The sequence below is a fragment of the Amphiura filiformis genome, chromosome 5 (assembly GCF_039555335.1).
Source record: "Amphiura filiformis chromosome 5, Afil_fr2py, whole genome shotgun sequence".
Lineage (NCBI taxonomy): Eukaryota > Metazoa > Echinodermata > Ophiuroidea > Amphilepidida > Amphiuridae > Amphiura > Amphiura filiformis.
In genome coordinates this window covers 554,415-569,569 of record NC_092632.1, presented here as the reverse complement: position 1 = coordinate 569,569, position 15,155 = coordinate 554,415, and the positions used below count along the sequence as shown (strand labels likewise).

At 39.1% G+C, this 15,155-nt stretch overlaps 1 protein-coding gene across 1 annotated transcript in view; it reads left to right on the top strand.

The window, feature by feature from the left end:
* Positions 1–15,155, top strand: part of LOC140151720 (uncharacterized) — a 50,041-nt gene that overhangs the window by 19,991 nt on the left and 14,895 nt on the right. The window contains exons 23-38 of the mRNA XM_072174058.1: positions 378–514; positions 988–1,105; positions 2,060–2,190; positions 3,844–4,000; positions 4,842–4,960; positions 5,955–6,086; positions 7,409–7,520; positions 8,197–8,349; positions 9,031–9,257; positions 9,897–10,050; positions 10,240–10,341; positions 11,157–11,222; positions 12,446–12,511; positions 13,317–13,382; positions 13,541–13,612; positions 14,226–14,474. Of these exons, the coding sequence (XP_072030159.1) occupies positions 378–514; positions 988–1,105; positions 2,060–2,190; positions 3,844–4,000; positions 4,842–4,960; positions 5,955–6,086; positions 7,409–7,520; positions 8,197–8,349; positions 9,031–9,257; positions 9,897–10,050; positions 10,240–10,341; positions 11,157–11,222; positions 12,446–12,511; positions 13,317–13,382; positions 13,541–13,612; positions 14,226–14,474 (2,061 nt within the window). The remainder of the gene's footprint in view (positions 1–377; positions 515–987; positions 1,106–2,059; positions 2,191–3,843; positions 4,001–4,841; positions 4,961–5,954; positions 6,087–7,408; positions 7,521–8,196; positions 8,350–9,030; positions 9,258–9,896; positions 10,051–10,239; positions 10,342–11,156; positions 11,223–12,445; positions 12,512–13,316; positions 13,383–13,540; positions 13,613–14,225; positions 14,475–15,155) is intronic.

Genomic DNA, 15,155 nt, shown 5'->3' with positions numbered 1-15,155 from the left:
GGTCATCACATGACAATAATGTGCTTTTTATGATTCTCAACAAGCAATATTTCTGCCCTACTATTCGAGTAGTTGGTCTAGCTGGCTGGGCAGACCATACCATCTAAGGGTATAAAGATAAGAAGTAATTTTTTTTTAAATTTAAAAATTGATTTGATAGATTTGAGGATGTTCTGCTGGGCAAGCAAATTACTATTTGCCGAATATTATTTTATGAAGTAACTATATTATTGGTACGGTGTAATTTGAAACTTTTTTTTTTTTTTATCATCTTTCTTTCCTTAACGATGACCTTTGCTTTATCATATAAATGCATAGTGTACATATTATATCATTGTCATGTTTATTTGTTCTCATTTGTGTGATGTTGACTGTAGGTCAGAAGACATTCTCTGATGGGTTATCTGTGAACGCTAATCTCACTATTAGTGGTTTGATACATGACATTAACTTGACTCAGTTATATCAAGAAGCTGTCCTTACATGGAGAGATACAGAGATCAGCGGACTAAAGGTAGGACCAGTGCTACAAAGCAGTTTGCTATGATTGAAATGATTTAGATCTATGAGCCTATTTTATGAAATGTTATCTGAATATTTTGAGGTGTGTGGAGTCATTGGAATCGGCACCAATCATCTGACCACAAATTTGCATATTGCCACCCTCTTGTCTAAGGCAATTTTGACAGATGCGAGTTAAGCATTTTAACACCACTTGAAAGTAAAGTACAAGTTATGTAGTCTCCCTAATCATTTATTCATATGCATGCTTGAACCGTATTATGTAATTTTTCCTCAAAAAATTTTGTAAGGCAATTATGGTAGCAGGGTGATATGCAACTAAGCACTGTGTAAGCATGTGCAGATCATTTTAGACATAACAAAAATCAGAACCAAATAATTTCACACAAAAATAAAAAAAACAACGGTGCTTTTATAGGTAAATGATCCAATTAATATAATTACAAAATTCCTATTTCTTTTAAGACCTTCATGAGTGATGTGAAAATAGAAGGGTCTCTTCTCATGGCAGACTCCGTCACAATAAATGGATTTGACATCTCTGAAGATTTCATGATGACAAATAGACAGCAGACAGTCACAGGTATGTTTTGGGGACTAAATTGACAATGTTTTTAGAATTAATAAGTTGTTGGATAGTCATTTTTAATAGCTGACAAAATTGATGATTTTATTTACTTTGTGTGGTGAGGATATATATACATAAGTTTTTCAAAATCCAAAATATCGCAGAATCTGGACTGACTGAAATGATATTAGCAAAATGCAGCTCTGGGGGAAAATTGCTAGCCAACTGCCAATCATAATGTAGTGTTTTTATAGTGAGCGGAGATTACTATGAACAACCCGTTATTTGTATAATGACTGGAGAGGTTTATGTTAATGAATATTTTGTAGTGGAAAGTTGCTTGTCACTACTGTTACCCGTGCTTGATGACTTATGAGGTACAATGTTACATAGAGATCATGGTGTATAGGGTTCTGCCATGTTATTGAGCTTGATGAATTTACGAGGTATTGTATAATATTCTGCCATTCTAGAATATTTGTAGTGTTTAATATAGTAACTCTCTCCACTCTGTCAGCTGCAGATGTCAATTTTTCAAAAATTTCAGAATTGTACATTTTCATGACCATATTTGGAATTGGCATTAAAATGAATACAAATAAGCCTAGTATAGGCTCAAGAGATAGCTTTCGATATTTTATGAAAATATTTCATGTTTTATGTTGAAGGCTATGTGGCCAGCATTAAGAAGATAAAATATTAATTCTTATCTGAGATCTGTCAAACTCACGACGGCTCATGATTAGGCTATTCCAGTTGAATCCAAACACACCCAATGCATGACCTTAATCTTCCACAGGGGTTGCGAATTGTAAATGGGGTTACCTGAATGGGCGACTCAATATATACCCCCTGTGTGGAAGATTAATTTCATATCTTCCATGGGGTGTATGGATTTCAATGGGAGTAGCCCAATTGTTAGCATAGTCTGGCATTTAGAAAGTGATAAAAAATATTTTTTTCCTCCAGGGTTAAAGTATTTTGACAACATGAAGGTAGAGGAAGACTTATCAGTCTATAATCTGACAATATCAGATGCATTGAATGGAAGAAATTTCACAGATTTTGTTGCCAATAGGATTACACTGACTACAGATGAGGTGAGTGGTATTTATGTGATCTATGTAAACACAGCCAAAAAAGAAAGTCTCCAGTAGTTCCATCCCCATTTAATCAGATTCTGATGAGTTTATGGCAAAATAATTTATATAATAATTTTCTATACACTCTCCTTCAAGATTGATACCAAATTTAATATCAAAAGTTTAATCATCGTGAGCATAGAAACATTTGTTTGGAAATTCATGCAATTTTAAAAATGACATAGGGAATTGTATCACGTAGCAGAGCTAGCGTGAGTGCCAAGAATTACGTCGCCTGAATAGGCCGGCAGGTTAAAGGTTTGCCCATGCATTTCAAAATGCAAATCAAATACCCGCTCTTTCAATTGTGCGCAGGCAAGTGTACAATGATTCCTGTACGGGCATGCTTCAGGCCACATAATAAGCTGATACCATGCATTGATTTTTGCGTGGTCAATTCGTAATTTGTCATTTTTAAAATTGCACGAATTTCCAAACAACGGCTCCTTTGCTCATGATGATTAAACTTTTGATATCAAATTTGGTATCAATCTTCGCAGGAAGGTGTATAGAAAATTATTATATAAATTATTTTGCCATAAACTCATCCGAATCTGATTAAATGGGGATGGCACTACTGGAGACTTTCTTTTTTGGCTGTGTTTACATAGGTTTACCTTGTAGCAGACCTACAATCTTAGAAATATTCTGTTGGGACACATGATCAATTGTACTCCTTGTTTCCATCCCCAGTCACGTAAATTCTAGCAAATTCTATGATTGTAGATTAATGGTTGACATGTTATACATCCCAGCAAAATGTTATTGATGTTTTTATGTCAAAATCTCTGGTTATAAAACATTTTTAAAATGTAATATATTTTTGTCTGGATATAAATAACATTGTTAGAATGTTAAACGCAAAATACAATGGTAAACAATGATTAGATATATCAAAGTTGTGCGCTTTGAATTACAAATAAGCAAAAATTATGGTGCATTTTATACCAATATTAAAAAATAAAAATATGAGCGTATTTTTTCAAATTTTGGGGTTGGTCGAAAAGGGCAATATAAATATTTGTTAGGCCTTGTACAAATTTGCCTATCCTGAGTATTACAGTTCCAGTATCATTTGGTTCACTTTGTTAGGCCTTATACAAATTTGCCTATCCTGAGTATTACAGTTCCAGTATCATTTGGTTCACTTTGTTAGGCCTTGTACAAATTTGCCTATCCCGAGTATTACAGTTCCAGTATCATTTGGTTCACTTTGTTAGGCCTTATACAAATTTGCCTATCCTGAGTATTACAGTTCCAGTATCGTTTGGTTCACTTTGTTAGGCCTTATACAAATTTGCCTATCCCGAGTATTACAGTTCCAGTATCGTTTGGTTCACTTTGTTAGGCCTTATACAAATTTGCCTATCCCGAGTATTACAGTTCCAGTATCGTTTGGTTCACCTCCAGTTTGGTAGTGATATCGGTGCGTATTTTGCTTGCCGCAGTATCAAATTGCCCTGAGTGTACACGCACGCGTACAGTGGTGGTTTGTCGGCACGCTTATGGCGCAACCATGAAAAAGCATCGACTTCACTCACGGAACTTGAGGTGAACCAAATTTGTAGCAGTAGTGTACGAGTTAAATGTGAAACCTTTTGAATCCTACAGGTAATAATTGGAAGTTGGGTGATATCCAATAATAGTTATGTGAATGGTAATACGACTGTTACTGGCACAGTAAATGACTTGCATCTGGCAGAGTTAGCTGACAATGTTGTGTACAAATCTGAAGCGCAGACTATTACTGGCATCAAGACATTTACAGGCAAGTATTGCATTTACCTTTCTGAAGGTTGTGGTATCCAAAGGTTAGGCATATTATAGTGGTATCCAAAAGTTAGGCATATTATAGTGGTATTCAAAATTAGGCATATTATAGTGGTATCCAATATACGAATTCGACATGACGCATTCCTACACCTCATTGATGGCCATTGGGGGCCACCTATCCATTTTATGGGTCGCCAGTATTAATTACAGGTGACGCAGCACAAGTGCTCCACGCTCCGATGCTCTTGATAATGGGAGTCTTGGATCACAATCCAAACGAAGTAAGCTAGTTTGGCGTGGATGGCTCTCGGCTATGGCCGACTTAATCCTGGCCATCACTTGACTCGTCGGATTCGTCTATAGTTTACCTTTCTCAAGGTCGTGGTATCCAAATGTAAGCATATTATAGTGGTATCCAAAAGTTAGGCATATTATAGTGGTATCCAATAGTTAGGCATATTATAAAGTTGGTTTTTTTAAACTTCCGTGGTCGTGCCTGTGCGTATCGCGTAAATGCAAAAGCAATAAACAATCACGCTGATTGGCTGATCAACGCACTTGACAACAAGCCGGCTGACCCATTGGTCTTTGGCGCGTCGCGTAGTAGGCGACCTACGCGATCGCAATTCACCAGCGCCTACCCGGAAAAAAAAAAAAAAAAAAAACCAACTTTAGTGGTATAATAGTATGATGGTGTATGCATGCGTGACCAAATTTTAATTAAACGCGCATACAGACCATTTATGTGAGTGGCCCGGGAGTTTAGGTTCAACATTTAGGCAAACTCTACAATTTTTGGCAAAATGTACAAAATAATTTTAATACATTTTTTTTAGGTACGGTGTCGGTACTTGGTAATGTGATATGTGATGCCTTGGTGGATGGAATGAATATTAGTGATATCAACACAAGAGCCATGTTTATAGATGAAAATCAAGACATATCGGGACAAAAGGTGAGTACATTGTTATATTTGGGCAAGAAATCTGCATCATGTGTGTGCAGCTTTCTAGACAACATAGGACAAGATTAGTTATTTATATATATTACATATTCATAAACATACATATTCATGTCATTGCCAAATGCGGATTGGTTAGAAACAACATAATGGGCCGGGGGTACTCAGTACAAATGACCATACGGGGACGTGCATAAACATGGGTAGCATTTTCAGCCTTCTGGTATATCAATGACCCTTTTTCAAAGCCTATTTTGGTATATGAATGGGTCCTTTTTCAAATTTTTCTCAATTTTTTCGGAAAACAGCCCAATTTTCCCTTAATCTAGCCAAAATTTTCAAAATTTTCCCAAAATTTTGGGAAAATTTGTAAAAACAAGACAATTTTAGGTAAATTCGGCCGAAAATTTTGACTTTTGGTATATCAATGGGTCCAAATTTCTTGAAAAATTGGTATATTTATGGGTCTACTTCCAAAATCTCAGCGGCACGTCCCTACCAAAACCAAACTTGAGTACCCCCGGGATAATGGGACATGATTGCATCCACAATCACATGAGCCATTCTAAATGCCCATATTTAAATACATATAGGATCACAATCATGAACTTAAAATGGGCAAATTAACATCCATACATTTTCAAAATACATAACCAATACAGTGCATCAAATATAAATACATAGTACTCCTATAAAAACCAAACAAACTTGGGATAAAATTTAAGATTTGCCATGTTATGAGCCAAAATACAACAATGCATGTAAGGCTATGTTTCAATTAAATATACACAAATTATATTAAAGTAGGAAATTTCACCAATATTTCAATTAAATATACATACATTTGATTTCCAAAAGAGCACTATTCAAAAATCGTCCATAAGCTTAAACCCTTTGGAAGACATAACACAGGGAGTGTGAATTTCAACTGGAATAGCGCAATCCGTATATTCTACTTATTCCTTTTATAATATCCTTTTATTTGTAGACCTTTCTGGAGAATGTTATTGTCACTGGTGATGTTGATGTACAGGGACTACTAAATGATGTTGATATTGTACCACTCTTACTAGATGCTGTGTATGATAATAAAGGACTGCAGTATATATCAGCTGAGAAGGTATGTCAAGCACATGCATTAGGATACTGAAATTGAAATCCATGCACCTAACATAAGGGGTGTGGATTTGGAATGGATTCGCCCATTGAGGTAACCACTTGGCCACAATGTTTGTAAATATACTAAAATGCTATTCATTTTTCATGTAAATATAAATAAATGGTCAACAGATGACAGTAAACAATATCACATTTTCATGGCATTTATAACTGTATATTTATCATAGCATGTGTAGGGTGACAATGTGCTCCACATTTTAGTTTTTGGCTGGGATAAAATCGAACAAGATACATGTGTTTGAAGTAAAAAAAGATACTATTACTGGAGTGAATATTGTTACAAAGCGTTAATGGTGTATATCGATCAACGATATATACTTAACCCGAATAGGACGGTATGCTACAAAATACTACTTGATATATGCGCTGTTCGTGCATGCATCTCACGTGGTGTGATGACGCAATCGCCCTAAGTGATATATAGGCACGGTTTCGCTGGCCAGCGAAGCTCAAGACCCGTGGCAAAGTGTCGCCGACCCAGTGCCTGGCATGCGAGGGGTCTCGGGTTTGAATCCCGCCCAGAGCAAACAACTTTCCTTCTTTTCTCTCTTTATTCCTTTCTTCTTTCCCTTCCCGTCGCCAAAAGCCCTTAGGCGGTTAGGGTTAATGATCTCATCTTAAGGATTATTGCAATGCAATTGTCACTGAAAGAAGCATACAAATGTCTTGCCTATACAAATTATACCTGTTATGTTTTTTTTAATTGATTTGGACAATCCTGGATATAAAGCAGGGCTGTCAACTTTTTGCAATTGCTTGGCGTGAGACAGAGGCGTACTGGGATTTGCCGACTCCCAATGTTCATTTTGTACCATGATTATTTGAGCCACGGCGCCGAATGTGAAAAGCGGGGGGTAGGAGCAACAAATTATTCATGACGATCGTGAGATTTTACTCATTTTCCAGCTTTTTATGTGAGATTTACTACCTAGGCGTGAGATTATACTACCTTGGCGTGAGACCGTGTGAAAGTGACCCAATGCGTGAGACTCACGGCCAATGCGTGAGAGTTGACAGCCCTGATATAAAGTAGTTGGTACACTTGTACTAAACAATTGAAATGTGCTATCAAAATGGCGAATGAAACATGCATGCAAATTGGGTAGAGATATGCCAATAGAAAGTATTCCAACCTTTTTTCCCTGCATTGTACGAATCTGGTATAGAAATGTCAGCCTTGCTAGCTATCTCATAATATCAACCAGTTAAAATTGCTTAATTAACAAGGAAGTTAATGACTTGTTATGCTGTATATTTATGCAGACCTTTGAAGCTGGATTTACAGCCCTTCAGGATGTGTCTGTATCTGGCTATGTAGATGGAATTGATTTGAGCCTACAGATGTTAACAAAGACAGGTGACCAAGAGATATCAGGTAAGCAGAGAAATGGGCTTTCTACACTCCCTATAGAAGACATGACCTCAATCATTGACATAGGGGGTGTGAATTTCAAATGAACGTACCGGGTTTGGTGGCTCCAAATCTACACCTGTGTGGGAGATTAAGGTCATGTCTTCCATAGGGGTGTAGATATCAACTGGAATCGCCAAATGAGAAAACTTCTTCCCTCATAAAGACCTCCTTTCATGGATTCAGGTTCTTCTATATGTCATCAGCTTAAATCGGCTTAATTTTCAGATTTTAGCATGCATCTTGCCATGGCATAGTCAGCTTTTCGAGACTGGGTGAGGGAGGGGGGCACAAAATTACAAATTTAACAATGTCCCAAAGATTTTTGACACTTTTTGGAAGGCTGTCCAATAATTTTGAAGCTACAAACTGACCTGCTTGCAGAACGGGGGAAAAGTGAGCAAAGTAAACACACATTCCGATAATTATGTTACAGGTATATGGCTCTTTGGCTACTTTACTGTTTACATGGATTATATAATGGAAAGTAAAATCCGAGGTAGCCTGACAAAATCACCTTATAACGGCTCTCTGTAAATGCTTTGTAATGCAAGTTCTTTTCCATAGTACTGTATAATGCTAACATGGTATAGGCCTATACTAATTACTGTCTACCTACATATGAACTGGTTAATTTCAGGACATTATACCTTTGCTGAGGATGTGAACATCACTGGTAACTTTGAAATTGATGGATGCAATATCAATGATGTAAATATAGAGACGTTAAATGACACTCTGATGAGGACTAATTTGCCACAGACTATTGTGTCTACACTCACCTTTATACAAGGTATGTTTGTATGCATGTGGGTTTACTGCGATTGTATTTTGTACTAGAATCAAGAACTCTGCTTCAGAGGGGAATTTTATAATAAATTGGTTTGCATGACTGGGTCGACTGTAGCCCTAGACACTCTTCACTATCACTATGATTTCCACAGACATCTCTGATACAAACCCGCAAGCTATTAATAAAAGGGCACACAGATTTTTGTTACCATATTCTCACTTGATGATAATCATTTTGAGCGTATTTGAAGGTTTAAAATGATCGGAATTGTTGCTGAAACGATTGCCATTAATTTTGTTAATCACACAATCGTTCCCAGACTGCATGTGGCTCAATCGTAAGGAACACAGGAACCCGGGTGGGAAATGTAAAATTGGGTAGAAAGGTGCCCTACCTTTTCTAATGGCCTTTGTGTGAGGATGGGAAAGTATATAATGCCAGTTCACCTGAGCATGTTTATCTACAAACCTTTAGTAACTGATAAATCATAGTTGGAGCATCTGACATATGATTGCAAGGTTGCCTGCCGGTCCTTGTGTGGGCCAAGGTATTGTGTCCCTGGTCTGGATAAGTTGCTTTATCTCACTTATTCCATCTAGGTGTATAGTGGGGAGCTGTTACGGGTTGGCAGCACATGGTGGGATATATCCCAGTGGTTAATTGTTTTACCTCTTATTGCAGATGTTTATGTAGAAGATGATGTACCTGTTACTGGCTTTGTTGATGGAGTGAATCTTACTGACTTGAAGTTGAATGCAGTCATGCTAGATGAGACAATAGATGTGTCTGGAGACCTGTACTTTACACAACCAGTTACCTTCCTAGATGATATCCTTGCTACAGGACTTATTCATGGCTTGGACTTTGCTGCATGGGCAGCTGAAATTGTTACTATAGATTCGGTGCAGGTAGGAGCCAAACAAATTTGTGAAAGGGCACTATTAAATTGAGCTCCGGTGCACATGTATGTCCGGGTGGCTATGTGTCTGTGCAGAAAATGTTAATCCTTAACAAAAGGCTTATTTTGTTGACTGGTCCCACATACTTATATGGATTTTAATTGGACTTGGATACCAATGCTCCTTGAGTACTTTGACATGTGTGATGTCTGAGGTCTTTTTAATTTTTTAATTTATACAACCACAAGCCCGAGAACCGGGCTCTGGCGTGGACATTTTACATACCACATAAGTTACTAATCTGCTTATTCCTAGTATCAGAGTAACACCAGGTGAGATATATATTTCTGTCTTGTGGAGCAGACAATATTTTGGTGAAAATATGGCAGTATTGGTTTTCCCTGCACTCGTCCACCAATTACACAGATCTTTTATTTCTAGTGAAATTCAAGTGAAATACAGACATTTGCCCTTAAGAGACCTCCAACCATGTTTGAATGTTACCTGGGTAATATTGGGAGGAATGGAGGAGGGTTGCAACTGGTTTTAGAGGCTCCTAATTGATGGTAAAAAGCCTTCAAGGTGAAACATATTAAATTGAATCAAATGTACGAGTGTTTACAGTAATGTTTTTGCTTACCATTTCAGAGCATTCCCAATCTGCGAGTATTCACTGATGCCATCACCATGTTAGGTGGATTCACAGTAACTGGTAACATCTCAGCACAAGATGCATTTGACAGAGACTTGACTGAATTTATTGATGACACCGTCTTGCTGCAGGGTGATCAAACCATCACAGGTAGGCAGTTATGCGCATGTAAATAGTGATTAATCTTGGTATAAAGCTTAGCATTGACAGTGCTAAGCTGAGCTAAGCTGTTAGGCATTTTATGACTTTACGGGAAAGAAGAGCCACATGACCAAATGTGACCAATGGTTTTTTGGCTTTTGTGTATTTGAATTGTATGGTTTGATTTGTATATTACAGGCCGCAAGACATTTAATGATGATGTGAATGCACAAAGCAATGTGAATGTGACAGGGACTGTGAATGATGTCAAGGTGGCTACAGAAGTTGTTACTCTAGATGGTAAGTTTACTGCTAGTCTCTGTATGAGTGTTTAGGCAGGGTGGGTGTGTTGGTGTCCAGGGTGTGTGGGTGTGACAGGGACTGTGAATGATGTCAAGGTGGCCACAGAAGTTGTTACTCTAGATGGTAAGTTTACTGCTGGTCTGTGTATGAGTGTTTAGGCAGGGTGGGTGTGTTGGTGTCCAGGGTGTGTGGGTGTGACAGGGACTGTGAATGATGTCAAGGTGGCCACAGAAGTTGTTACTCTAGATGGTAAGTTTACTGCTGGTCTGTGTATGAGTGTTTAGGCAGGGTGGGTGTGTTGGTGTCCAGGGTGTGTGGGTGTGACGGGGACTGTGAATGGTGTCAAGGTGGCTACAGATGTTGTTACTCAAGATGGTAAGTTTACTGCTGGTCTGTGTAGGGGTGTTTAGGCAGGATGGGTGTGTTGGTGTCCAGGGTGTGTGGGTGTGACAGGGACTTAAATGGTGTCAAGGTGGCTACAGAAGTTGTTACTCTAGATGGTAAGTTTACTGCTGGTCTGTGTAGGAGTGTTTAGGCAGGATGGGTGTGTTGGTGTCCAGGGTGTGTGGGTGTGACAGGGACTGTGAATGGTGTCAAGGTGGCTACAGAAGTTGTTACTCTAGATGGTAAGTTTACTGCTAGTCTGTGTATGAGTGTTTAGGCAGGGCGGGTGTGTTGGTGTCCAGGGTGTGTGGGTGTGACAGGGACTGTGAATGATGTCAAGGTGGCTATAGAAGTTGTTACTCTAGATGGTAAGTTTACTGCTGGTCTGTGTAGGAGTGTTTAGGCAGGATGGGTGTGTTGGTGTCCAGGGTGTGTGGGTGTGACAGGGACTGTGAATGGTGTCAAGGTGGCTACAGAAGTTGTTACTCTAGATGGTAAGTTTACTGCTAGTCTGTGTATGAGTGTTTAGGCAGGGCGGGTGTGTTGGTGTCCAGGGTGTGTGGGTGTGACAGGGACTGTGAATGATGTCAAGGTGGCTATAGAAGTTGTTACTCCAGATGGTAAGTTCACTGCTAGCCTGTGTATATACCTGGTCTCATGTACCCATACCTAGTGTATGGGTACATGGTATAACCAGGCATTCAAACAGGCACGGAGAGAGCGGTCAAAGAGTGTATATTTCAAAACATGATAACTGCACCAGTTATAAAAATTCCCACACACATACCACTTTTAAAATGCACTCAAAGTCCTTATTCCATATCTGAAAAATATGATCCCCAATTTGTACTTTATTGATAAAAGTCTAAATATCCACATGACAAATTCAGCTGTACATATCCATTGTATATGTTCACAACATGACCCAAAATCAGACCATGTGTAGTCAATAGCCCAATTCATGCTGAACAAGAGACTGGTTGAGAATCCACATGTTCATTCACCTGCACATGTCAGCACATGTTTCAACTGCTGATGTGTCATATTTAGCAATGTCATGATATCAACCTCATAGTCACAGTCTCTGTTCTGTGGGGTATTGGTAGAATAACACATGTCTTTATGAAAGGTCAAAAGTTAGGGATTGTTTTGTCAGACATTTTGAGAGCTAGATTTGATCAACACCATTTCAGCATGATGTAGCTTACAAGCAGGACACATAATTTCAGGATATTGACTACAAATTTGGACCAATAAATTTCCAGAGACATAATACAACCAAGGAAGCTTATTTCAAAGATGTTTAGGGCAACAGTGACATGGTAAGTGAAATAGTTAGGGAAGAATACCTTGGTGTACATTTGAAATGTAATTCTGGTCTTTGTACATGGACTTCATGTCTCCCTATTCCACACATATAGTCTGTGTATGAGTGTTCAGGCAGGGCGGGTGTGTTGGTGTCCAGGGTGTGTGGGTGTGACAGGGACTGTGAATGATGTCAAGGTGGCCACAGAAGTTGTTACTCTAGATGGTAAGTTTACTGCTGGTCTGTGTATGAGTGTTTAGGCAGGGCGGGTGTGTTGGTGTCCAGGGTGTGTGGGTGTGACAGGGACTGTGAATGATGTCAAGGTGGCCACAGAAGTTGTTACTCTAGATGGTAAGTTTACTGCTGGTCTCTGTATGAGTGTTTAGGCAGGGTGGGTGTGTTGGTGTCCAGGGTGTGTGGGTGTGACAGGGACTGTGAATGATGTCAAGGTGGCCACAGAAGTTGTTACTCTAGATGGTAAGTTTACTGCTGGTCTGTGTATGAGTGTTTAGGCAGGGCGGGTGTGTTGGTGTCCAGGGTGTGTGGGTGTGACAGGGACTGTGAATGATGTCAAGGTGGCTACAGAAGTTGTTACTCTAGATGGTAAGTTTACTGCTAGTCTGTTAGGCAGGATGGGTGTGTTGGGGTGCAGGGTGTGTGGGTGTGACAGGGACTGTGAATGAAGTCAAGGTGGCCACAGAAGTTGTTACTCTAGATGGTAAGTTTACTGCTAGTCTGTGTAGGGGTGTTTAGGCAGGGTGGGTGTGTTGGTGTCCAGGGTGTGTGGATGTGACGGGGACTGTGAATGATGTCAAGATGGCTACAGAAGTTGTTACTCTAGATGGTAAGTTTACTGCTAGTCTCTGTATGAGTGTTTAGGCAGGGTGGGTGTGTTGGTGTCCTGGGTGTGTGGGTGTGACAGGGACTGTGAATGATGTCAAGGTGGCTACAGAAGTTGTTACTCTAGATGGTAAGTTTACTGCTAGTCTGTGTATGAGTGTTTAGGCAGGATGGGTGTGTTGGTGTCCAGGGTGTGTGGGTGTGACGGGGACTGTGAATGGTGTCAAGGTGGCTACAGAAGTTGTTACTCTAGATGGTAAGTTTACTGCTGGTCTGTGTATGAGTGTTTAGGCAGGGTGGGTGTGTTGGTGTCCAGGGTGTGTGGGTGTGACAGGGACTGTGAATGGAGTCAAGGTGGCTACAGAAGTTGTTACTCTAGATGGTAAGTTTACTGCTGGTCTGTGTATGAGTGTTTAGGCAGGGTGGGTGTGTTGGTGTCCAGGGTGTGTGGGTGTGACAGGGACTGTGAATGGAGTCAAGGTGGCTACAGAAGTTGTTACTCTAGATGGTAAGTTTACTGCTAGTCTGTACGAGTGTTTAGGCAGGGTGGGTGTAACAGGTGTGATTTTAAATAGTATATCAGCTGTCATACATGCCATGTGTAATATTTAATATTGATAAATGCTGTCAAATTGTAACACTCTTTTGGTAACATTTCCATTTCAGGAAATCAAGACATTGATGGTAATAAGACTTTTACCCAGAACATCACTGTGAATGGTAACATTACAGTAGCAGGTATTTATCAAAGTTTTTATCCTAATTCACATATATTGCTGGTTATATACCTCACAACATCCACACAATCCACATGAATACAACACAATCCACAGGAATACCACTTGATATATTTTGGACATACACATTTCCAAAGAATTTATGGTTGACCCATTAACCCTACAGCTGATCCTGACTGGTTAGCTGATATGCACCTGTATATAGCTGCACCAATAAATGATCACCATAGGTTTTGTGGTTTTTGTGTGTAATTTGTTGTTTGTGACATCCACATCCACAAACCCAAACAATGTTAATATCTGTTATTTATGGCATAGGAGTCCATCCAAACAATATTGCCTGTCAGTAAGTTTTTTAGCATAAAATCAATATTTTACATCTGATGCAAGGTGTAATTTTAAGCCAAAAAGTGGTTCTTTATTTATAAATTGGTTATGAAATTTATACATTTTTCAAAGATGAAGTTCTATCCAAAAATGACCCCTTCCTTCCTTGCATTCATAAAGTGGTTTATGAACAAGTGTTTGAGAAGACATGTGAAGTTTCTCAATCATATCATCCGGTACTGGTGTTGACCTTTAGCCTTTGTCAATCGTATCATATCATCCAACAGGTATTGTGAATGGTGTAAACATTGCATTCGCTGCAGCAGATACCTTCATGATAAACAACCCACAAGCAATTGTGGCCAAGAAGACCTTCAAACAGACTGTGATTGTCAATGGTAGCATCAGTGTAGGTGATCTGGTAGATGGTATTGATTTGAGCCAAGAGGCTGTTACCTTGGATACGGATCAAACAATAGCAGGAGAGAAGACATTTGAAGATGGGGTGACCATAAGGGGTTATGTAGACATTACAGGTAAAGTGGTATTCAATCATGGTAATATCAATTAAGCTGGGAATGCAGTGGATTCATAGGATCCAAAGCTGAATTCAGAGCTATAGTGTTAATTCAGCTTGGGTGCCTAACCCACTCATTGTCGGATACGAAAAAAGGACAGCTCTGAAAATGGCACAGGGTACTCTTTGTCCAATGTGTAAAGTATATACAGTTGGGCAAAGTTTAAGCCAGGTCTATTGTGAGCAACATTATGTATTATTATGACTTGTTAAGCTGAAATTAAAATTCAATTACCCTTAGACATGGAGTTGAGTTAATGTTTCTTGTGAAGAGGTAAAAAAATTTCATGTGGTTTGGTGAATATACAGATTTGTCCAATTTTTGCTTATATTTCGTCCATGGCATTGGAGGACTTGATGTAAACTGGTCCCAAAAAGTAACTTACCAGGTAAGAAATTCGTCTGTCAAGTTCAAACGACAAATCGTATTATACTGAATAGCATATGAGTGGAAGCGGTGTACATTTACGCCGAGTTTGACACCTCATTTGTCGCAAAACAGATCAAAACTTTTGAAGTTATGCTCATTTGAACAAGCCTACTATCAAATTTGAAAGTTGCAGGTCCGCCCCAATGAATTCACACAATAAGAAGCAATAGGAAAGTTAGTCATGCAAAGAAGAAGAGGAGAGCACTGATT